Below are 24,548 nucleotides of genomic sequence, written 5' to 3'. Positions count from 1 at the left end.
TAGTTTCCTTGCTCCAGGGAGAAGGCTCAGCTCCCACAGAGAGTAACAGAATAACCTAACTACTTCCCACAAGGGTCACAACCACCAGCCCTTGGACTCTAAATCTCACTGCCTCCATTCTCCCTGGGATGGTGGGATGAGAGCTCTATTGCCAAGCTGACTTAGTTCCAGAAGTGTATGTACTGTGCCTCCCCTTGCTATCACACACACAGAGCAAAGGGCTGTATCAGAACTGCCCAGTTATCAGTGCTGCTGATTCAACAACAGAGTTCCCTGTTCTCCAGAAAATGGAAGGAACAGGGAAGTCTCCTCAAACCCCCAAAAGGAGAACAACTAACAATAAAAACTACCTGCATCCACACAAATGCTTCATTTGCCACCTCCAAGGTAGAAGCAGAAAATCAAGAGGAGGCAGAAGTGAGGCAGCGGCCACAGGCAGAGAGACTGAACTGGCCTGGGGAGTTGTGAAAATAAACAGTGGGCTCAGAGCACAGGCCCTGGAGTCAGGCAGCCTCTTCGTGAATCTTGGCATTGCCACTCACAAACTATGTGATCTGGAGCAAGTTACTAAACTTCTCCAAGGTTTCCGTTTCTTCATCTATAAGTTAGGAAAGTAATAACTACCTCTCACAGTTTTGAAGTGTGTAGTACCTTGCCTGGTACCTCACAAGTATTCAGAAATGGCAGAAGCTTCCACTGTGACTATCACCATCATTATTATCTTATGATGCCAAGCTGGAGGCAGCAATTTCACCAGATAACCCTCACTAAGTCAGAGGGTTGTGTTTTTTCAAATGCTTTGTCAAAGTTTTTTGCTGTCCTTAGTTTAATTACTTCATTCCATGGTCTTAAATAACTCAATCAATCGAAAAAAGGCCATTTCTCTCCACAAACATGTGAAATTCAATGGTTTTTCCATCCCATGGCTGGGTGGTTTCAGCTCAGCTTTGGCAGGCTGATGTAAACACATTGTTCAAAGAATTTTAATTGCCATTTCATTAATAGGGTCCCATTAACATCCCTCTCAACTAGCTCTGCTGATGGCCCAGGCATGGTCATCCAATTACCAAACAACAAAATCCCCACAAACCTGGGCCCATGCCTCTGAAGTTAAAGATTAAGCAGTCCCTGGAAACAATAACAGTGAGATATAAGAAACAGGCTATGCAAAATATGAGGGTCCTTTTCCCAATTACCCGGTACTCAGGAGAACTATGACGCCAGCAGCTGGAGACAAGGGTCTTCCCCAGCCCAGTCAGCTTTGAACTATGGGACTCACACTTCCCCAGCCCAGCATAACACATATCACAGCAAAAATGTGGGGGCATAACCCTAAGGGGGAAACTGGACTGTTTCCCCCTGGGGAAGGGACTGCCACAGGAAGAAGAGACAGGCCCACTGCAAACAGGAAATCAACCAGGCAACTAGGTGGAAAGAGCTGGTGCTCCAGCCCCCAGAATCACGCTGTGTCCTTCGCCAGGGGGCTGAAGGCTTATCAGAAGGCAGTCGTCAACCTTAAAAATAGGTTACTCTTTCTAGACAGCAATTCGGCAGTATCTTTTAATGCATACTCTCTACGAGCTACTTTGTGCTATACACTAAGATGGCACCCTACAAGCACAATTTCATGGTTACTTACATACCAGCAAGTATACTCCAAAATGTTACATACAAGAATTCCTGTTGAAGCATTTGATGTAAAAGGAAAGGAAAAAAAAAAAACTGGTAACATTAACGTTCATTAAGAGAGGACTGGTTAACTAAATTATAGTTCATTGTAGTTCATCCCTATGATGCAGCAGACAAAAAGAGTAAGAATAGCCATACACAAGAGTCTGGAAAGAACTTCAAGATATTGCACTAAGTTAAAAAAAAAAAAAAGTATAATGAGTACAAAAGTCTTCTATTTGTGTAAGTTAAAAAGTGTAATATATACATATCTTGTAGGGATATCCAAGAGGGTCCCCTGCTTCCTTAAGAGGACCTGAGAGATCAACTGTGTATTTCATACCTTTGGTCTTGTTTGAAATTTTTATCATGGATACAAGTTGCTCTTATTGAATACATTCTCTAAAGTTTTAAAAATAATGGTATAGAAATATGTCTGCTAACATGGAAAGATGTTCAGAATATACTGCTAAGATTTTTTTGGCTGGAAAATATATATGTGGAATGAGAGAAGGGGGAAGCTGTATACTAGCGTGCTGCCTGTGACTCCCTCCGGGTAGGATTGTGGAGCCTTTCCTGCAATAATCACAGATGGCTGTGTATTAAGATAGCAACAATAATAAGAACAGAAAGTTCATCTTAGAGAAGGAGCATGAACAGAATTCAGAGGCAGTTTGGGGTTGTGGACAGGTGAAGGCAGAGGCCAGCTGGCCAGAGATAGGGAAGGAGGGGAAGGCACACATACCCAGCTGTGTGTATGTATACAGAGGACCCACCATCAGAAGCTCCAGAAACGGCCCTTCTCCTGCAAATTGCATGCAGTCTGCAGCAGGGGTCGTGGTGTTGACCCAAGGAGTTCCGTCTCTCCACCAGGTCCCGTGGGGCTCTGAGGCTCTCTTGCCACAGACGGCATGAACACAGGGAGGATCCAGGGCACGGCCCTATGATGGCACCTACTTCTGCAGGAGGCACTCCTACCTGTCCCTCCCACACTGACCCCAATCCCCTAAACCATCCTGAAAACAAAGCAGGAGGAGCAACCTCCTGTCAGAGAGAGAAGAAAACAGGCTTAGGGTCACTCAGCTCCAAAGTGTTGGCTGGTGTGATCCCCAGTTCTGATCTGGAGGGTCTCCTTGTAGTCCGTGGGCTCAGAAACCTCCTAACTTGAGGTGTGGGGCCATGGAAGCCTGTGACCACGCGGGGCCGACACTGCCCTCTGTGTGTGTGATTCTGATCAGTACCCACACGTCCACACTTAAATGGGCGAGACAGCAGCTCTGTCTCAGGAGGCAGCAATAGCAGAGCCGCCAGGTTCCATCTAAATTCGGAGGGTGCAAGACCAAAGACACAAAGCAGGCCCACAGCAGTGGCTGAGTGCGATAGAGTAAGCGCAGATTAACCATTTTTTACTTCTCTATATACCACACAGGGTGAAGTCTTAACACTGTTTCTTCTAACGTCTCTTCATCATAGTCTAACAACCTCTGTATTATCACACCACCTTAAAAATATGATTTTTATCTTCTCGGTTGCACACAGCTGAGGGCTACAAAGAAAGCTATCCCGAAGCTGGTCCCAGGTTCCCCAGAAGGCCTGCACAACAGGGAGGAGGCTCTCAGCCTGCAGTCACACTGACCGAGCCAGAGAAGGAGGAGGGCTCACGCATGCCATGAGGGTCAGCCTCCCAACAGGGAAGAGAAGACATCCACGCCTCACTTTCCCACCCCAAGATGACTGAACACCCCGCATCTAGCAGAGACAGCTGGCCATCTGTCTACAACGTCTGGTTGTTAGAATCTGGTAACTGCATGGCACAGACTTTGAGGTTCACACTTCTGATGGAAAATGCCAGCTCTAGCCACCAACACTCCACAGTTTCTGATTCACAGGGCCACCCTATGTCCAAGCTGGGCCTGGAAGCCACAGAACGGAGTAGTTATAAACATAGCTCTGGAGTAAACACTGTCTGGGTTTGAATCCTGTCTCTGTCTCTTCTAACTAACCCCAACAAATGACTTCACCCCTCTGCGCTTTACTTTCCTCAGCTACTGTATGCTTTAAATGAACATAAAATGCTTAGTCTAGGATGTGACCCAAAGTGAGAGCTCAGTAAACACTAGCTGAGAGCCATCCACCATGACACTGCACACACACACGTAGCGCACACACCCAAATGCTGCGGAACCACATCACCGTGCCCACATCAGGGTCAGGGAGCACCAAAACCGCAAGGTGCTCCCAACTGCATCCTCCCCACTCTCCCACAGGTGAGTCTCACCATCAGACAGGGAGAAGGGCAAGGGAGAAAACAGAGATTCTCAAAGTGGAGGAAAGCCAGGCCACAAGACCTAGGAGCCTTTGTTAAACATGGGAGTTCAATACACAGCCCAAACCTCTGATGACCTCATGAGCCAACTACGAAAGGGTGTGATACGTGCTGCGTATGGATGCAAGCATGCACACTCTACAGAGAGGACTGGGGAGGGGAGACAGAGACCTCCTGGCATCTAAGCATTCTCCCTTCACCCCTGCACCAGCAGATGTCCACACACTGATCTGGGCCTTAGTTAAGCCTTCAGCTTCTGCTCAAGCAAAGTCTGTGCACATCCCTCAAGAAAGAGGCTAGACTAGAGAAGGCTGGACTAGTGACCACTCCCTGAGAACAGAAACGAGGTAGGATATTATGCCAGGTAATACAGGCACAGGAGGGACAGCAGAGAAACAGGAGAGTCAAGGATTAGGGTCAGAAAGAGTCAGAGGAATTCAGAATTAGGCAGACTGGGGAATGTCCTTCACAAAAATCATCATCATTGACATCCTAATGTCTGGTCCCATTTGTGTCCTCAGAAACAGACCTTAAGAAGTGAGAGTCTATGTAGGCTCCTGGGGTCTTGATCAGAGCAAAAAGAGGATGCTGAAAAACAGAAGAAATGCTTGTTGACTTGTGGATCAAGGGGCTAACACAGTGCAGGGAGCTGACGTGTGAGCAGCTAGCAGGCCCTCAGTTAACTCCCAGACATTGCTTCCTGGATAGGAGACAGAACAGACAGAAGCCTTGCCAGCATTTGGGCAGGGGAAGAATGAGAGGTTTTACTGCAAGGGAAGGAGGTGGCCATGAGATCTATCAATTCATATGACCAGACCTGTTTCCTAGGTCACTCATGACCTTCATCCTCAAATCACTACTCCCTATAAAAATCACAGGGTGACAAGCTCTAGTGAGGAGAATGTCTTCAAGAAAAATAAAATGGACTTAACAGGTTATCTGATGTACTGAGAAGACTGTTCAGTGTACCTCCCTTGTAAGAGTTAGTGATCATAATACTGTGTAAAATAAAAAGCATCTATTCACTGCCTTACTGATTAAAACAAAAGTTTTCTGATAAAAAACCAATTATAACTTAGCTCAGCTATAGAAATGATATTAGAAGAATAAAGAAAGGGGAACAGTGACTGTATATGAGGGGACGTCTATGAAAGCGCAGTTATTCTTCTGTGAGAAGTCAACAGACAACATTGAAAACTAATAAACCCGAAACCAGTCGCATAACATTTTATTTACAAAAAGAGAGGTAAATATCAGACAAAGCAACTTTTGGCTGAATCAGCACCTGTATTTTAATTCTTTCAGAGAGGCAAGTGAGTAGCTCTAGAGAGCAAGACTTGGTGTGGAAAAACAGCAAGAGACTCTTATCATCATGAGACTTGCAACAGTATTTGACTTTTCAAATGGTGTTCACAGAACACTTTGATCAAAATAGAAATTTTCCTAAACAAAGATTATTTCAAGACCTAGTTCAAATTATTCTTCCCCCATGAAGGCTTCTCAGATCCCCTTCCTCTTCTCTCATGAAAATTACTGTCTGAACTTTTCATCTGGCAATTAGTCATATTCCACTTGCACTGAGCTGAACTCCTCTATTGTTAATTATCTTTCCACCTGTGTCTTATCTCCTTGACTAAATCGTAACTGTTTCTCAGTAGAGCACACTAGCCTCATAATCTTTGAGGAGTCCACCACAGACCAGGTTATTAAATTCACAGGCTTGGAAAGGTGCAGCTACATGTTTCCCATTACCTGCGTAAGCATTGGCCTGCTGCAGCAGGTCGGTGCAGGTATGCACATCTGCAAAGGCACGGATGCCCAGGCAATTGGTGGGATGCAACTGTGACTGCAGGAAGTCACAGCAGTTCTGACGAACATCCATGAGCTGTAGCAAGCTGGCGGCTGGGAGCAGCACCTGGAAGAGAAGGTGACATTCTGAGTTGCAGGATCCCACCACCAAAGTCTCATCTCCCCAAAGCAGTGCTCTAATCAGACCACGACCAGCCTCAAGACCTTTGCATGGCTCTCCACTGCCTGCCCAAGTAAGTCCAAACTTCCCAGCCTGGCCTTTGAGGCAACCCCAGCCTTAGTTTCCACTACTCTCCACTTCATAGACCCTTTGTTGTTGTTCGGTTGCCAAGTTGTGTCCAACTCTTCATGACACCATGGACTTCAGCACACCAGGCTTTCCTGTCCCTCACCATCTCCCAGAGTTTGCCCAAGCTCATATCCATTGAACTGGTGATGCCATCCAACCATCTCATCCTTTGTCACCCCGTTCTCCTGCCTTCAGTCTTTCCCAGCATCAGGGGCTTTTCCGACGAGTCAATTCTTCGCATCAGGTGGCCGAGGTATTGGAGTTTCAGCTTCAGCATCAGTCCTTCCAATGAATATTCAGGACTGATTTCCTTTAGGATGGACTGATTGGAACTCCTTGCAGTCCAAGGGACTCTCAAGAGTCTTCTCCAACACCACAGTTTTCAAAAGCATCAATTCTTGGGTGCTTGACTTTCTTTATAGTCCAACTCTCACATCCATACATGACTACTGGAAAAACCACAGCTTTGACTAGATGGACCTTTGTTGGCAAAGTAATATCTGTGCTTTTTAATATGCTGTCTAGGTTGGCCATAACTTTTTTTCCAAGGAGTATGCGTCTTTTAATTTCATGGCTGCAGTCACCATCTGCAGTAATTCTGGAGCCCCCAAAAATAAAGTCTCTCACTATTTCCCCATCTATTTGCCATGAAGTGATGGGACCAGCTACCATGATCTTAGTTTTCTGAATGTTGAGCTTTAAGCCAACTTTTTCACTCTCCTCTTTCACTTTTATCAAAAGGCTCTTTAGTTCTTCTCTTTCTGCCATAAGGGTGGTGTCATCTGCATATCTGAGGGTATTGATATTTCTCCCGGCAATCTTGATTCTAGCTTGTGCTTCCTCCAGTCCAGCATTTCTCATGATGTACTCTGGATATAAGTTAAACAAGCAGGGTGACAGTATACAGCCTTGACGTACTCCTTTCCCAATATAGAACCACTCTGCTGTTCAATGTCCAGTTCTAACTGTTGCTTCCTGACCTGCATACAGATTTCTCAAGAGGCAGGTCAGGTGGTCTGGTATTCCCATCTCTTGAAGAATTTTCCACAGTTTGTTGTGATCCACACAGTCAAAGGCTATGGCATAGTCAATAAAGCAGAAGTAGATGTTTTTCTGGAACGCTCTTGCCTTTTTGATGATCCAACGAATGTTGGCAATTTGATCTCTGGTTCCTCTGCCCTTTCTAAATTCAGCTTGAACATCTAGAAGTTCACGGTTAGGCTAAGGCCCTTATAAGAAGAAAAATAAATAGCAGAGTTCTCTCTCTCTACCATGCAAGGACACAAGGAGAAGGTGGCCTTCTGCAAACTGGTAAGCTAGCCCTCACAAGAAACTCAATCAGTTGGAACCCAGATCTAGCACTTACAACACTGTGAGAAAATTAGTTTCTGTTGCATAAGCCATCCACTCTGTGGTATTTTGTTATAACAGCCCAAGCTAAGAAAGACTGATTTCCTACATGGCTATATATTAGAATCCCCTGGGGAATTTTTAAAATACTGATGCCTGGGTCTCACCCCCAAAGATCCAACTCAATAGGAATGGGGTGTAGCCTGGACAGTGAGATACTGCTAAAGTTCCCTAGGTGCTTGTAATGTATAGTCAAGTTGAGAACACTGCCCTATAGCCTTTAGTTAATATCTTTACTCAGAAAGATATTTACTGAATAGCTAACACACTCATTCACCATTTAATTACTGAGCACATATGTGCCAGCCTATAAGATTCAGCAGAAGTCAGACCCCTGATCTTGTTCTAGCATCTACTGGAATGAGGGCATCATCCCCAAATCCATCAGGACCCAAACACACACACTCTACTCTCCCACTCAACAGATAAATAGCAAAGAACATCTTGAGGTAGGTTCTCAGCAAAAGGAGAGCTAAGGTTCCTTTTAAAAGGTCATGAGACACATGAGTATTTATACTGTACCCTGGGAGACAGAAACAAGTTCCTGATCAAGTGTGTGTGCATGTGTTTTTCCTAAAATTCAGGGAAGACTAGCTTGAATAGGCCAGTTGGGTGCTCAGACCGTCAACCCTGGTCGAGTTCCTTTGGACTTTGCCACAGCTCCCGAAGCCGGCCCTCAGATCAAAAAACCAGGGTAGTCAGCAAAGTCCTCCTCAACCCAGCTTTGCTTCCCCCTCCTCTCCCCTACTCTGGCACAGACCGTCTGAGAGTGACTTAAGGAAAAAAACAAAACAAAACAGATAGCTGTGAATAGTTTGGCTTCAGACTGCATTGCTTGGGGACCCCAGCATCCATTTCACCCCAAAACAACCCCATGTTCTGAGTCCTTGCTCTCAGCTGTTCCCCTGGCTCTCAGGGAGAGTGTCTGGGCCAGCCAGACCCCAGCTGTTTGCATCCACCCAGGCTTGCCCAGGAAGACATACACGGGCTGCAGATGCATTTGATTTCTTGACTAAGAGCACTATAAAAGTCTTTTTTTTTTTTTTTGAGTGATTTAAATTTTAGAGACTAACTGTCCCCCAAAACAGCTCTGAACCTCATCTCTAGTTCTCTTCACCACCATGGGCTAAGGCTAAAAACTCTGCCCCACTGCCCCATTCTTGGGCCTTGTCTCATCACTAGAGTAACCAGCCATTCAGGTTTGCCCAGGATCGAAAGACATCCCAGGACACAGGACTTTCAGTGCAAAAGTTGGGGTGGTTGGCCCCCTTCCTCATTCCTGCCCACACAGAGACGCCACCAAGAGCCTCTACTATCAGTGGTCCTGCTCCAGAGCTAAGTGCCTGCTCTCAAAGGGAAGTTCATCCTGCCTGCAAGATTATACCTCTCCCTCATGACAGCTGAGTTCTAGAAAACATCTCTCTCCTTCCTCTCCCCTCTCTCCTTCCTCTCCCCTCTCTCTTCTACCAGCAAGACAACTGTATATTACCATCACATTCTTGGTAATTTCTGAACCACTGATTCATTCCAGAGAAGGAAAAAGATAAGATCACCCGCTGGAGAGTTTGAGACGGTAAGTGAACACAGTCAGGCTCCAAATCTGACCACCTAAGCTCCATTCCCACAAAGCAGCTATAAACTGGGGAACTCAATTAACCTATGCGCTTGCTCAGCCTAGCCAAACAGATTCCAGGACCAGATTAGTCTTGGCCTGCTAGTAAAGTGGAGAACCATTAACCATTCTTGCTGAATACATACCAGGAAAGGAAAGCTGTGTTCCAAACTCCCCAAATGACCTCCATAACACGTGCCCTAAACCAGCACCAGCTACAAACCCTAAAGCCAGGCCACAAGTTGACTGACCATCCTGGTTTGCTGAGACCTTGCCAGTTCTAGCACTCAAAGTCCTGTGTCCCAGGAGAGCCCTCAATTCTGGACAGACTGGGACAGTTGTTCACCCCGGGAACAAGGAACTTGTATCCAGGTAGACTGAGAAGCGCTGGTGGGGAGGAGTAAGCCAATGCTGTCCAGCACACACCCTACTCGGGTGTAGGAGCCCCCAAGGGTCAGATGTGATTAGAGGATGCAATGGACAGCAGCCCTCTAGTGCCACGGAGAAGGAATTTCTGAGAGTCCAATCCCCACCCCCCAGATTGCATCCCAGCCAAGCCAAAATGCTGTCATGCCAGGGACACACACACCCTCTCCCTTGCCCTCTTCTTTACCACAAAGTCAGTTGCACAGTTTGGTGCTAAAATTTTCAACCTCATGACAACTACCCAAAGTAATGAAATAATAAATATTTCCTGAACACACTCCTTAGATTATACTTTCAGTTTTTAAAACCTCCTTGGATACAGCTACCCACACAGCTTTCAGCTTCCTCACTGTTCACAAAACCCACGTGGCAGACAAAAACTTTCAGACCTTCCCCCATCCTGCTTGGGTCCACTCCTGCCCTAAAGTGTTCCCAATCTGACATCCCAAAATGAGCGGGGCTGGTGCTTTCTCTAATTGCCCCTTCCCTCTCTTTGATTTTATGCTGTGATCTGCTGTGAGTCAAAGGCTCTTTTCTTCCCACTGCTTGCTTCACACAGGAAGGCGTGAAGAAGAGCCAAGGGAGTCAGGATGCTGAGGGGGAAAGTTTGGAGGCTGTATCACTGCTCAATTGCTGAGTCTCAGGGATAAATAGGGGCCTGGTCCAAAGGGGCTCTGGGGACTGCACACAAGGAGAGGCAACACAGATCCTCAGAGGCTACAAAAGAGCGAAAAACATCCAGGAGGTGGCCTTCACTTCCCTCTCCTACAGCCAAGGCTGGAAAACGATGTACTCTCCTCTTATCTTGCCTGCAGCTCGGCTCCCTCAAGCGGTAGCAGTAATAAGATTAGGAACAAGAGGCCAAGCGCAGGTCCTCAACTTGGAAGCAAGACTGTCCTGGTGGAACTGCTAGGGCTGTGTGGCTTGGCCCCTGGAAGGAGGCTGAGACTGAGAAGGAGCAGTTGGCTGGAACCACAGCAGGAAGGGAAAATGACCCTGGGTTAAAAGCTTTCAGCTTGCCTCTCGCCGTCTCAGCATTTTGGTTCTGGGAAAACAGGCCCTGGCATGACCCTCGGCAAAGAGTTTACAGGTTCCCCTCCAGCTTGCAAATGGCTTCCCCTCCATTTTTCATGCACAGGCCCTGTTGTTGTTTTTTCTCTCCCTCGGATAACATGAAAACCCAGCAGAGGATATCCCGTCACAGAGTTTGTTTCCTTTAACAAAAACAAAAGGAAATGCCCTGCCTCAGAAAGCACCTACTCCTGGAATTTCAGAGAAGCAGGGCCACGCACGGAGGGAGGGTGCCAGTCAGAGGCCCAGGTGACAAGGCTGCCCCTGCCCCCAACACACAGCAAGTCCTGCCTCTGCCAGCAGCAGGCCTGAGTCCTGGCACAGAAACAGTGCTAAACAAAAATTTACTGAGAGAAAGAAGAAGGGGGCAGGGGTGTACAGGAGAGTTAGCAGGACTACCCTGTGATTAAATGTGTCACTTAGAATATTTAGAAAAGAAAATTTAATGGAAGTATAGCGTCACTTAGAATTTTGACTTCTCCACTCACCAGCCATGTGACTAAAGGCAAATTACGTAACCTCCCTCTGCCTCTGACCCCTCAACAGTAAAATGAAGATAGTAATAGTACCGCCTTAAAGGCTTGTCATTGGACTCAAATGAAATAATACATTTAAAGCAACTAACACAGTGTTTGGTGCACAGGGAGTCCTTAGTTACACTGGTTTTTATTATTCATTAATACAAGCTGAAGTCAAGATTCTGATCATCCACTTCACAAGAAATTCGAGTTGACCACATCAACTGGGCACAGCAAGTTAGAGAGAGCTGAATTCAAACCCCAACTCCCCCACTAACTACCTGTGTGATCTTGGGTAATGCCCACTTAACCCCTTGCAGCATCAGTCCCTTCAACTGTAAGAGAAGAATCATAGTAGAACCTTCCAGTAGTGGTTACAATAATTAAACAAAATAATGCATGTGAAGTGATCAAACACGTGCTTTGCTTACAGTGAGTATCAATCAGAATCAGTTACGAATTGTTGCCTCCACTGTAGAAGGGCAGTTCAGTCTCTCCAAGGTATGTGTGGCTGGAAAGAGAAGCAGGGCATAATCTCCCAGCCATTTAACCAAGCCCCAAGTCTCTAACCCTTGTTTTCCCAGGAACCTCCGCGTACGCCTCCTCAGTGCAATGAATCCTCACACATAGTCTTCATAGACAGCTTGTGAGCAACTCTCAGCAGATAGATACATCACAGCAGGAGGAAGCAGCCACATTTTGATCTAAAACTTTCTCTTAACCAGTTTTGGTTTTCCCCCAAGGTCATTCCCGACCAAACCAGAAAGTTAAGGGAAAAAAGGGAAATAGTTCACATATATGACTGATTCCAAATTGCAGAGTTTTATTCCACATTGTGCTTCCCAGGGGAGTCTCTGCACACGCAGTCCCCTCCTGACTCCTAGATAATACTGAACACAGCAGGCCCCTCCAGGGGCTCACAGGCCAGCGGGGTCACAGACAGGTGGAAGAGGAGGCAGGCCTGACCTCCAAGACTTTCCTTCAACACCCAGCACACACCATGCATCCTCAGTGAGGTCTGCCCTGACCACCCTCATCAAGGTGGTGGTGAATACTCTCTGCTTCCTGGGTACCTCCACTCTGGCCCCTACCACAATGGAGGGCACCCATTTGCCTGGCCACCTGTCTCCACCTTCAGACATGTGCTCCTTGGTGAAAACGCTTCTGTGTTCACAGTGCTCTCTGTGCCCACCCTGTCTGCTGACACAGGGGCACACTCCTCTAAGTGCTTTACCTTTAGCAATTCATTTAAAGCTCACGCAACCCTAGGAGGTTAAGCACTATTATTATGCCCATGAGACAGACAAGAACATTGAGGCACAGAGAGGTTAAGTAACTTGCTTGGGGTGTCACAGCTGGAAAACAGTGGAGCAGGGATTTAAAGGCAGACAGTCTAAATCATGACCACCCAATAGAAAGGGCACTATTATGATCATGTTTTACAAATGAGAAAACTGACCCTTGAGGCAGAATGTTAGTGGGGGTGTCAGAGAAGCTCTAGTTTTCCTCACTATGAGTACAGCTAAGATTTATTACCTTGAAAGGATACAAAGCAAAATCAGCAAAGGGAAAAGGTACATGGGGCAAATTTTGGAGAACACTAGCCACAAGCTTCCAGGAGTCCTCTACAAATGGAGTCACACAGAACGCACTTAATCCCTCCAGCAATGAACTGTGACAACACGTGCAAAACATTACCAACTAGGAAAGCTAGCCTGACTCTCAGAGGCCAAGACGTGTGTTAGGTGTCAGTTACACAGGCACCTTCTGCCTAGCATGGACTGAAATTCCAAACTCTCATAAGGATAGCAGGTGATAGGCATAAACCATATTGCTTGTACAAACAGTTTAAGCAGTGCAAGCTACTACCATTATCACTAGAGGAGTGATACTCTCTAGTTTTCAGGGAACTCTCTGAAAATCCAAGTTACCAGACTCTGGATGAAGACTGATCTTGTACGCAAGCCTTTCTGAAGATAGTAAGCAGGCTTGCTAGTTAACTCTTTTCTGCACATTCCTCTATCACTTTCATGTTTATAGTATCTCTAATGCAAAATTTTAAAAAAATTATTTACCCCCTGCACATTTTTTAGGTTGACATCTAGCATTTTTCATTAAAGTTGCAAAGGATATAATCTCCTGCATTTTGTAAATCTCAATATTTATATCAGTCTCAAAAGCACCTAAATGAATTTAAAAGACATGGTGATTTCATATAACTATCACCCATTTAAAAAAAATTTTTTTCCACACACGCCCTATACATACTTTATACTAAATTACTTTGCACTTGCTGTTACTGCTCAAAAGTTATTCAGCTGCTTAAATTCTGCTGCTTGACCTAGTATGTAACCATGGCATCACCCACTCCACTCTGGATGGGAAAGACCAGAAATAATGGAGTGGCTATGCATTTTACTGTGCATAAAAGAAATTTCAGTTTTAAAGGGCGAGGAAGGATTAGACTAGATCACTGTAGAAACTATACCACCCAAAAGTCTGTCTAAGAGCCAGAGACAAAAACGGGCTATACCCTGGGGCAGGCTCTACAGGCCCGAATGCAGGGTGCCTCAGACCCTCGGTTTGCCTGTACCTTAACACCCCTACCAAGGTACCCTTTACCACGCAAAACTAACTTCTACCTATCCTTCAGTCCTCAGCTCAAATCTTATCTCCTGAAAGAGCCCGTCCTAGATTCCCCACTTCATTCAAATTGTTCCTCTCCTTCAAAGGACTTACCACAATTTATACATAAACATTAGATGTGTGCCTATTAGAAGGGTGTCTGTCTTCACCCTAGAACACAAATTCCATGAAAGGAGACAATGGAATCACCTCTGCTCACTGGTATAAACACAGTGCCCAGTGAAGTGTCTGACATATGAGAGGCGCTCAAACATTCTGACCAGATGGAACGAACACACAATTACCAATGTGGCCTCCCAAACACCTCAATCTTAAAAAGGGCATGGTGTTCTGAATAAGAGAAATATGTCGTGGTACTTTGCACATCTCTCATCATCTCATAGAGTTTAATATATCTCTCTCACAATAAATAAGGTAGAATTTTGCTTTAAAAAAAAAAACAAAAAAAAGGGAGAAAAACCTTTCATATCCTATATAATTTCCATTACTTTAATAGCAAAATCCCTAACGATAAGAAATAGCACATCTTGTGTCTGCATTTGGCCTGGTGGTTCACAGGCTTCCAGCGCGGGCCACACCCTCAACCATCCCACCTTTGGAGCCATGACACCGATGTCTCACACCCCACAGTGAGGACGCACACCTTTGGGTGAAGCAGTGTCTTTGCTGATTCCTCTTTTCTAGGCTCCAGATGGCTGAGGAAGAGACCGGGGTGGCAAAAGGAGGCAGAGGCACAGACAATCCACCTCACAGCCACGCACCCCTGCTGACACTCAAGGCTGGTGCTTGGCACCTCCACAGGCTCAGAGGCATTTCACTGACTAACACTGACACAAGAAAAACTTTGAACAGCCTCACAAGCCAATACTCAAAATCCCTGAGATGAGATGATGACTGGGGAGAAGAGGGGTCACCCAAGCTCCAAGAGTTTGAACCAGCATGAGTTAAAGACTTTCTGCTCTGGGGCTCAAGCTCATTCCGAGGGATTATGGCCTAGTGGTTAAAAACATGGGTCCCATGTTCAGGCAGGCGGGATATGAGGGTCGTTCGCCCTGGCCACGTATCTCGGGACAAGTCACCCACTCTCTTTGAAGCTTCAGTTTCCTCTCCAGTTACCAACTGAATTGTTGTGAGGGTTAAACAAAATGATGATATAAATGCGGGCAGGGGGTGGGGCGCTGAGTATATGATACACTGAGCTATTAGCTGGAGCTGAGTTTACCTGGACGTTCTCTTCAGTCACCTCAATCTCAGCCGTATAGATATAGTCAATCAGCTTACTCAGGGTCTGCCCATCCACATCCTTGATTTCTATCTTCTTGGCTTTACTCTCAGACATGTCACCTACAGTTCAAAACAAAAACAAAATGGACATGAACTTGGTGCCTAGGATGTGCTTAACTTTCACATGGTCTCCTACCCTGTCTTGGCAAAACAAAAGCACTATCTGTGCTCCTGGAGCCAGGAAAAGGAACACTCAGCCACAGAGGAGGACACACTAGCGGACATCAAGGTCACATCAACTTTGGGCCTGGGATCATCCACAAGCCCAATCTCAAGCATTCCCTAACTCTGTCCATTGCCCCTTTTCATTTTGAAGGCAAATCTATACACGAGAAAGCATTCAACCAAGTTCCTGCAAACTTGTACACAGGGGGCAAGAGAAAGTGAACAAGATATGAACCTGTCCTCAAGGAGCACTTGGTCTAGTAGGGCAGATATATTAAACTACATGAGATGATGAGAGATATGCAAAGTACCAGTAGAACAACTTTTTATAAAACCAATTATTGAGTGCTAACTATGGCCAAGCACTGGGCTTAGCACTTTAAACTATTGCCTCTTTTAACCAATGACTTAAGAGCATTATTCTTAACACCCCATATTACAGATGAAGAAACTGAGGCACAGGAGCAAATGTAATTCATTTTACCCACAGTCACACATGTGGGAAGGGGCCAGGCAAGACTTGAAAGCTGGGAGTCTGACTCTAGAGTCCACACTAGTAATCACTGTGGTATGCTAGATCCAAAGAATGCAGAAGATAGAGCAACACACCCTATTTGTGGAATCCTGGAAGGCCTCCTAATAGGAGGTCACATTTGAGTTGGCTATTCCACATGCAGCAAAGGTGAGGAAAGATGAGCTGGTTGCAGGAACCATCAGTGCAATAACAGAAAAGTGCCAAAAGGATAAATGTGGGGAACAGTGAGAGGGTAGCATGGCTGGTATGTGGAGTGACAGTGAGAGGAAGGAGGCTGGAGAGACAGCTAGGAGCCAGGACTTGCAGAGCCCAGTAAACCATGCAAATGAGTTGGGACTTTATCCTAAGAGTAGCACCACTGAATGGTTTTAAACGAGGGAATGACATCAACAGATGGGTGTCTTTGAATGAAATTTTGGACGCATTGGTGGAGGCTGGACCAGTGGCAGGGAGAACAGATGGGAGGCCCTGATAACCATCCAAGAAAGAGAGAACACAGGCCTGTGAACTAGGGCGGCAGAGGCATCACGAGTGCACAGTCCTGAGTCCCCTGACCACAGCCTGCTCTCTCTATACAGCACACACGGCTCTGTCTGGAGCCAGACTCATTCAACAAACGTTGCTGGTTTCAGGAGGAAAAGACAGGCAAGATGTGTCCTTGTAGACTGAGATGCAGGGCAACGTGACTGCAAGAAACGGGGCTTCAGAAGTCCTTACATGAGCGTGAAAACAGAGCCTGGGCGGTTGTTTTCTGTCTGTGGAATCTGTGCACTGGAGCCAAGAAAATACAGTACAGTACAGCACGTGGGCTGCAGACGCCCACCTCCAAGCTGCATGGACTATGTGTGATTCCTCCACCAATCCACAGTTCCCATCCTGACACAGCTCTAGATATGAATGACGCCAGAGAGGGAGGAAAGATGGGGGTGTGGAGACCTATTCCAAACCCTGCTGGCTCCCACTGATCAGGCAGCCCAGTGATCCCCAGTCTATTCTCTTCTCTCTGACTGCTGGTAGAAGCCAGCAAAATGCCCTCAGCACAAAGAGCCCTGAGACAGGACAAAGAGGCAAAGAGGAAACAGGAAAAGATGGTGAGTTTCTCCTCTACCCAGAAAACAAGCTTTCACAATCTCTCTCTTGAATATACTCCATGACAAATAAGAACACACACATAAGGAAATCAAAAGTTAAATTCCTCTCTCCAAACAGCTATGAAGATGTTCACTAGCAAAGGTCCAGTTGGTAATTATACTGCAAAAGATCATCAAAGATTGCCAATTCTCAGTTTAAGAACTTGGACCTTAGAAAAAAGGCTGGAAAAAAAAAAAAAAGCAACCTTACTACAAGAACCAAGAGACTCAGGAGTCTTTAGTGAGTATGAAATCAGAGAAAGCCTGGCCTGATTGCTTGCTCTCTATGGAAGTAGAGCTTGGGAGTCAGGTTAGGGTTTTGTATCTTGGGGGTAAACAAGTGGAATCTCCTGAAATTGTATGAAAGTATTTGTACATATGGGCAAAAGTTTGATTTTCTGATGAGATGAATAATCATTTTCATCAGTCTTGAATACCCAGAAAATGTTAAGATACAGTTTTCTAGATGATGGGATTTTTTTTCCTTTCTTCTTTATATAAATCAAAAATTTCTGCACTAAATACTTAAAATTACAACAAGCAAGGAAAAATTGGAGGAAAAAAAAATCTCGGGCCTCAAAGACCATGTATTTTCTGATAAATTTCCTTTATAGGAAATTGGAGACTTATATTAATATAAATCATAAGGACTCGTAAAATCCAATGTAATATCTTTGTGAACCAGTAGAAATTACTGCATCAAACAAAGATGTCAGCTTAAACAAACCCTGAACGTGGTAGTAATAATAGTCGCTACTACATGCCAGGCCCTCAGGGTTTACACACATTATTTCATTTAGTCCTTGTAACAACTCCAGGAGGTACGAGATATTGCTTCCAATTTATAAATTATAGAATTGGCATATCAAGAGGCATTTTCACACAGCTAGTAAGAGGGCAGGGCTGGGATTTCAACCTTTGGCTTAACTTTAGACCTCATGTCATTTTTAATAAATCCCTCTATAATTTAAACCTGACCCTAACTAATGACCTTGACAAAAGCATTCCTAAAGTGAAGAGTGAAAGTGTTAGTCGCTCAGTCCTGTCCAAATCTTTGCAACCCCATGAACTGTAGCCTGCCAGGCTCCTCTGTCCATGGGATTCTCCAGGCAAGAACACTGGAGCGGGTAGCTATTCTCCTCTCCAGGGCATCTTCCTAACCCAGTGATCGAACCAAGATCTCCTGCATTGCAGGCAGATTCTTCACTGTCTGAGCCACGAGGGAAGCCCATTTGACATATAACAAGCACTTAAATACTTGTTGGAGCAGAGAAAGAAAGAAAGAAGAGAGGTTTTCTCTTGACATTCATAAGTCCACAGACTAAAGTTAATTCTGAAGAAGGAGAAATCATCAAAGGCTTCTTCATTCTTGCTCTTTCACTCACCTCTGCTACTTTGATAAAATATTTCTAGAGTACAGAACATAAACCCTGTAAGTCCCTCTATTTTCAAGGTTAACCCAAGAGCCCTCTTCTGCTGATTTTTCCCAAGAGGCCCAGCCCAGCCACCTCAGACTCTGAACTTTCAAAAAAGAAGAAAGGCAGATGGCCAACAGGTACATGAAAAGATGTTCAACACGACTAATCATCTGTGACATGCAAATCAAAACCACAATGAGATATTATCTCACACCTGTCAGAACAGTTATCATCAAAAAGAACACAAATAACAAAAGCTGGTGAGGATGTGGAGAAAAGGTAACCCTCCCACCACTATTTGTCGGAATGTAAATTGGTACAGCCACTGTAGAAAACAGTACAGAAGTTTCTCAAAAAACTAAAAATAAAACTACCATATGACCTAGGAATTCCACTCCTGGCTGTATATCCCATCCCCCCAAAAAAACCAAAAACAATAATACAAAAAGATACATGCATACCAATGTTCACAGAAACATCATTTATAACTGCCAAGATATGGAAGCAACCACAGCATCAATCAACAGGTAGTATAAAGAAAACGTGGTCTGTATATATGATGGAATACTACTTAGCCATTAAAAAGAATGAAATTTTGCTATTTGCAGCAACATGGATGGACTTGGAGAGTATTATGCTAAAGTGAAAAAAGTCAGACAGAGGAAGACAAATTCTGTATCATATCACATATGTGAAATCTAAAAAATACAACAAATTAGTGAATATCACAAAAAAGAATCAGACTCACAGATGTAAAGAACAAATTAGTGGTTACTAGCAGAGAAGGAAGAGGGGAGGGGATGAAGAGGTACAAACTATTAGGTATAAAATAAGCTACAGGGCTTCCCTGGTAGTCCAGTGGCTGAGAGTTTGCCTTGCAGTGCAGGTAACACCAGTTTGATTCCTGGCCCAGAAGAATCCCACACTCCGCAGAGCAAAACTACTGCGTGCCCCAACTACTGAGCCTGTGCGCTAGAGCCCACGAGCCACAGCTACTGAGTCCATGTGCCACAGATACTGAAGCCTATGCACCTGGAGTTGTGCTCTACAACAAGAGAAGCCACACAATGAGAAGCCTACACACAACTAGACAGCAGGCCCCACTCTCTGCAACTAGAGAAAGCCCCCGTGCAGCAATGAAGACCCAGCACAGTCAAAAAGAATAAATAAATACTTTTTAAATAAATTAATAAAATAAGCTACAAGGATATATTGTACAACACAGGGAATATAGTCAATATTTTATAATAACCATAAATGGAGTATAAGCTTTAAAAATTGTGAATTTTACTGTACACCTATAACTTACGTAATGTTGTAACAGCAACTATACTTGAATTTAAAAAAGAAAAAGAAAGAAAACATTAGCTGTACATTTTTTGTCCTCTGTCAACATCATATCCTATTCTTCCAGATAGATCATGATCTACCTAGCAAGGGCAGATATTTTTTTGTTCATTCACTCAATAAGCAAGTATCAAACATTCCCTATGGGCAAGGCCCAAGGAGACAATGGTGAACAAGTCATGTTCCCAGCCCTCATGGAACTCAAACTAGTAGAAAGATGAGTAAACCAACAATTTCAAAGTGTATTAAATGCTAGAAAAGGAGACTCAATTTAAAAGGTTCTTAAGCAGGGATTCCTCTACCCTGAACTGTATGCAAAATAAGGAGCATACAGGAGCACATATATACTCTTTTGTGGAAAGAATCCATTGTTTTCATCAGACTGATGAACCTGACCTATTCTGTGGCCATAAGAATTTGAGTCTGGCAGAAGCACAGCATATAAAAGGAGGAAGGGGGAGAGATGGCTGAAGATACAAGCAGGCTCTGGACAACTTGAGGGCCTTGTGCACCATGCAGAGAAATTTAGACTTCATTCTAAGGACAATGGGGAGCCCTTGACAGACTTTAAGCAAGTACGGAATACATTAGATTTTTATTTAGTAAATATGAGTACAGTTACAGCGTAGAAAATGGGTTGGGACTGACGGAACGAAATGAGGGCAGGTGGACAAATTAGAAGGCTGCTGCAGTAAACTGGGTGAAAGATGATGACAGCTAGACTAAGGGACTACGTCTTAAACCTCTTTAAATCTTCAGACTCTACCTTCAGACCAGCACCTAGAAGTCTCCAAGAAGCATAGAGGGCCCAGGAGAGCAAGGCATAGTCTCAACCTAGCAAGCACATCACATGCACCAAAGTGTGAAAGTGTTAGTCATTCTGACTCTTTGTGACCCCGTGGACTGCAGCCTGCCAAGCTCCTCTGTCCATGGGATTTTCCAGGCAAGAATACTGGAGTGGGTGGCCATTACCTTCTCCAGGGGATCTTCCCAAACCAGGAATCAAACCTAAGTCTCCTGCATGGCTGGCGGATTCTTCACTGTCAAAGCCACCAGGGAAGCTCACATGCACAACAGAGCTCCTTTCAGGTGGAAGACTGCCGGAAGCGGGAGGAGGTGCATCTTGAGGAGCCACGGGGGGAATCTTTCACCACCACATAAGACAGGAGGACTAGAAAATCACTGGCTCATATCCTAGGTCGCTGATAGAAACCCAACCCCATTATTCAGCCAAAGGAGCCTCAAGAGCAAGAAAGGAATGGTAGAATGGCTGTGAGGTCTTTCCAAAGAGCCAGACACAGACCACCAGCCACCCCTCAAAGCTGCACAGCAAAGGGAAGAAAAAATGCATTCAGGAGTCCTTGTGTTACAGAACTCGTCTTCACTCCTCAACTGAATCCTTACTGTTGACATTTAGTTTCATGATCTGGGTAAAAAGAAAACAGAAGATCCTTACCCTCTGCACAATGATCCTGCCTGGGTGTTAGGATAGCTATTACACTCTCTCACCCCCTAACCTTCATCTGTCTAAGTCCTAATATCTAGGCTGCCAACTCTTGGCTAGAGTTGAGACCTGTGCCACATGTTAGCATCACATGAGGGAAAGAAATAACCTGCCACCTTGCTGAATCCCAGCCAAACCTCCCGCAGGTAAGGTTTGCAGGTGAGCCATCTATGCCAGATAACTGCAAAAGGTTGACCTCTGTCTCCTGTGAAATAAGGACATTCCCAGCCCTGCCTTTACGCCAAAGCTGTGTGACATTCAAAGGAGATAACGAGAGTGTGAGAACTGCAGCAGCAGGATTCAGCAGAGCTGCAGTGCTGGAGATCACCCCAGCACCCAGCCTCCCTGGAAATCTCAGCCTTCCTCCACCTGGAGAGGTCTTTCTCCTCAGCTGGAGTACCAAATCAGGAAGGAAATGCCTATGTAGCCAGAGATATTTCAGGTCAACCCTCACCACCACCAGGGAAGCAGGTATCAGAGCCACCCCACACATCCACATGAGCTGTGTAAACTATGACATGCTCTACACATAATAAAGAGTTAGCTTTTTTAAGTATCTATTCTTTGTTGGGTGCTCTTCCCTGGTGGCTCAGATAGCAAAGAGTCTGCTTGCAAGGTGGGAGACCCAGGTTCGATCCCTGGGTCGGGAAGATCCCCTAGAGAAGGCAATGGCAACCCACTCCAGTATTCTTGCCTGGAGAACCCCATGGATAGAGGAACCTAGCGGGCTACAGTCCACGGGGTCACAAAGAGTCGGACATGACTGAGTGACCAACACTTTCACACTTTCATTCTGTATTGGGTGTCTTATTTCTCTTACCTGTATCTGTTCCCTGCTTATTGTTATTATTGTTTTATTGTTATTATCCCAGTCTCACAAACAAGAAAACAGGATCACAGAGGTTAAGTAACTGCTTACAAACCTATCAGTTGCTGGAGTCAGGTCATGATGGCTCCAAAGCCCTTTCTAAGATACCACACCAGCCCCTAATGAAGGTGGCATTACCACCCTATGTTTAATCCATAGCAAAGAGGCCTTTGCATAAACAACTTCAAACCTCCTCTATGAACACTCATAAAAAATTTCCATCCAGTGGCTCTCTCCAGTGAATATCTGAAATTTCAAGACTGAGCTACGCCAAGTCCAGACAAGTCTACCCCAGACCATCTTGGTCAAATCAGCTGCACCTTAATGGATGCTGGTAGGTGTCTGAACAGTAGTCTCTTTTCCAGGGCACTACACAAGCCTGTATTGAACTACATCAACACAGGCTTGAACTACATCCAAATCAATTCTTGAAAAAAACTCACCATTTCTATATCAAGAGCAACATATTTTTAGACATGACAACCTCAAATCTAGGACACTTAATCCACAAAAGGACATCTGACTTTGATGTGGTGTGTTAGGGACAGGAAAAAGAAATCCTATGACACTGTAAGCTTCTGCCCTGAGGTAACCAACTCTAAAAGATACATGGAAGACCGGGCTGCTTCTCCTCAATCCCACACAGACTCTGATCTTCCTTTTTTTCCAACCCCCTGAACTATTCTACCCAACTTCTAACTCCTTAGGGGCAAAATCCTCAGAGGCCAGACCCTGTCTACTCCAACTACTCCCTCAAGGCTCTCTTAATACAAAGGAAAGATTCTACTCCCTCGTATTCCCTCCCTCCCTGCTCCATTGCTTTGGATTAAGTCATGCTAAACTGCACGATATGCAAAGATCTTCAAAGACATCAATACATCATTCAGACACTCAGAACACAGACATGGTCCAAGACCTGGCGGAGTCAGGCATGAAGAAAGCCCAAAACAGTGGTTCTATGTGATGAGTGCACGCCTAGAGGTGAGTAAGAGAGCCTGGCCCTGACTGTTCTGCTTGTGGCTGGTTGGTGTCCACTCCTTCCAAGTCCCTTGCCTCTTACCTCCAGCACATTCCTGACTCTCCTCCTTATTTCTAGTCACCATATATTCAAAGATACCAGTTGAATATCAACCTACATCTAAAAGCAACTTTTCTTTAAAAAAAAAAAAAAAGCCAATCTAATCAGCCTCAGCGTGTAGTATCAATACACTAGAACCAGAAGAATGAGACAGCTCACTCCCAGGGCTTCTTTTGGGATAGAGCTCAAATGTCTTTTCCTGAGCCCACATATTCTTTAGAACTCGGTTCTTTAAATACCATAAAATGGGACTGCTTTTAAAATTCTGGATGATATGTAGTGATCTGTATGGAGTACCAATACTATAGGTACACAGAACCCATAGTAAAGGGCATGCTAAAAAGAGGAGGGTGAAAGTGACTGGGCTATTTGGGGGAAATTATCTTCCCCTGGAATGAAGGTGCTAGATGGGGAGAAAGGGGTTCAGGGGAATCTCAAGTATTCCATACTCACAGGGAAAAGGACAGGGTCAGCCCTGCTGGCCTCTCCAATCACACCACTTTAAAGGAGTAGACTGCAATTCAGGTGACTGCCCATCCCAGACCCTCTCACAGGCTGGTTGCCTTCGGACACTCTCCAGTGGGCACTCAGACCTCAGTTTCATATTTATTCCAAGTTATGGGAAGGACATTGTCAAGGAGTAGGGCTGCTTGGAACCATCAACAGACATTTGGGCAATATGAACTCAGCAGACAAACAAATAAAAACATGTTAAGCCTGAGTAAAAAATCTTAATCACACCACTCAAGTCAGAAGAAAGCCACATATATTTTCTCTTCTTTGGGGCCTTAAACATTCCAATAGAAACAGACTTAACAAGAGTCAGCTGGACCTTTTCATTATTAATTTTATGCATTTGGAAGCTGAACCTGATAATGAGAACAAAATTTTGCAGTTACTTTTTTCTTGTACCTGTTTACCAACATTTAAGCAAAATCAAAGGGCCTCAAAAAATACACAAATCTGATACATTGCTGATGGAAGCATATGCTGGTACAACTGTTCCAAGTGTTGTGGAGTTGAGACACATGTCTCACAAGGATTCAAAATGTGCACACACTTTAATCAAGTATTTCTTATTCTAATTTTTTTTCTGTAATGAACGTATATGAATAGTGTTTGGATGAACATGTGGGAAGGTGGATGGGTGAGTGGATGGATGGACAGACAGACAATGGATGGAAGGAAAGAAAGATAGGAGGATGAATATTAACCAGATTCAATGGACGCCATGGGCTGGGCCACACATTAGACTACTTTCTTCTCTCGATTCTCTCCTCCTTTCAATTACTAGATCCAAGATCTGATCCAGAAGCATATTTTCTCTCCCTTTTTAAAATCACTTTGTTTTTGCTTAGGCACTTCCATGACCCCAGAGGCAAGTTGATTAGCAAAAAAAAAAAAAAAGGAGACAAAACTATAATTCACTACAATTGCAAAAGGA

At 44.8% G+C, this 24,548-nt stretch overlaps 1 protein-coding gene across 3 annotated transcripts in view; it reads right to left on the bottom strand.

Annotated features, from left to right (window-relative positions):
* The window catches only part of KLHL3 (kelch like family member 3), a 124,728-nt gene that overhangs the window by 67,890 nt on the left and 32,290 nt on the right, over window positions 1–24,548 (bottom strand). Inside the window, exons 1-3 of one of the 3 annotated variants that reach the window (XM_043465431.1) lie at window positions 14,998–15,013; window positions 11,561–11,640; window positions 5,747–5,909 (exon numbers count right to left, since the gene is read on the bottom strand). In XM_043465431.1, the coding sequence (XP_043321366.1) occupies window positions 5,747–5,876 (130 nt within the window). In that variant the 5' untranslated portion in view covers window positions 5,877–5,909; window positions 11,561–11,640; window positions 14,998–15,013. Of the gene's footprint in view, window positions 1–5,746; window positions 5,910–11,560; window positions 11,641–14,997; window positions 15,120–24,548 lie in introns of those variants that run through there. The other 2 variants (XM_043465430.1, XM_043465432.1) reach the window with 2 other exon arrangements.

The sequence above is a fragment of the Cervus canadensis genome, chromosome 4 (genome assembly GCF_019320065.1).
Source record: "Cervus canadensis isolate Bull #8, Minnesota chromosome 4, ASM1932006v1, whole genome shotgun sequence".
Lineage (NCBI taxonomy): Eukaryota > Metazoa > Chordata > Mammalia > Artiodactyla > Cervidae > Cervus > Cervus canadensis.
Note: the sequence above shows the minus strand (reverse complement) of the source record. Positions and strands in the feature narration are given on the sequence as shown.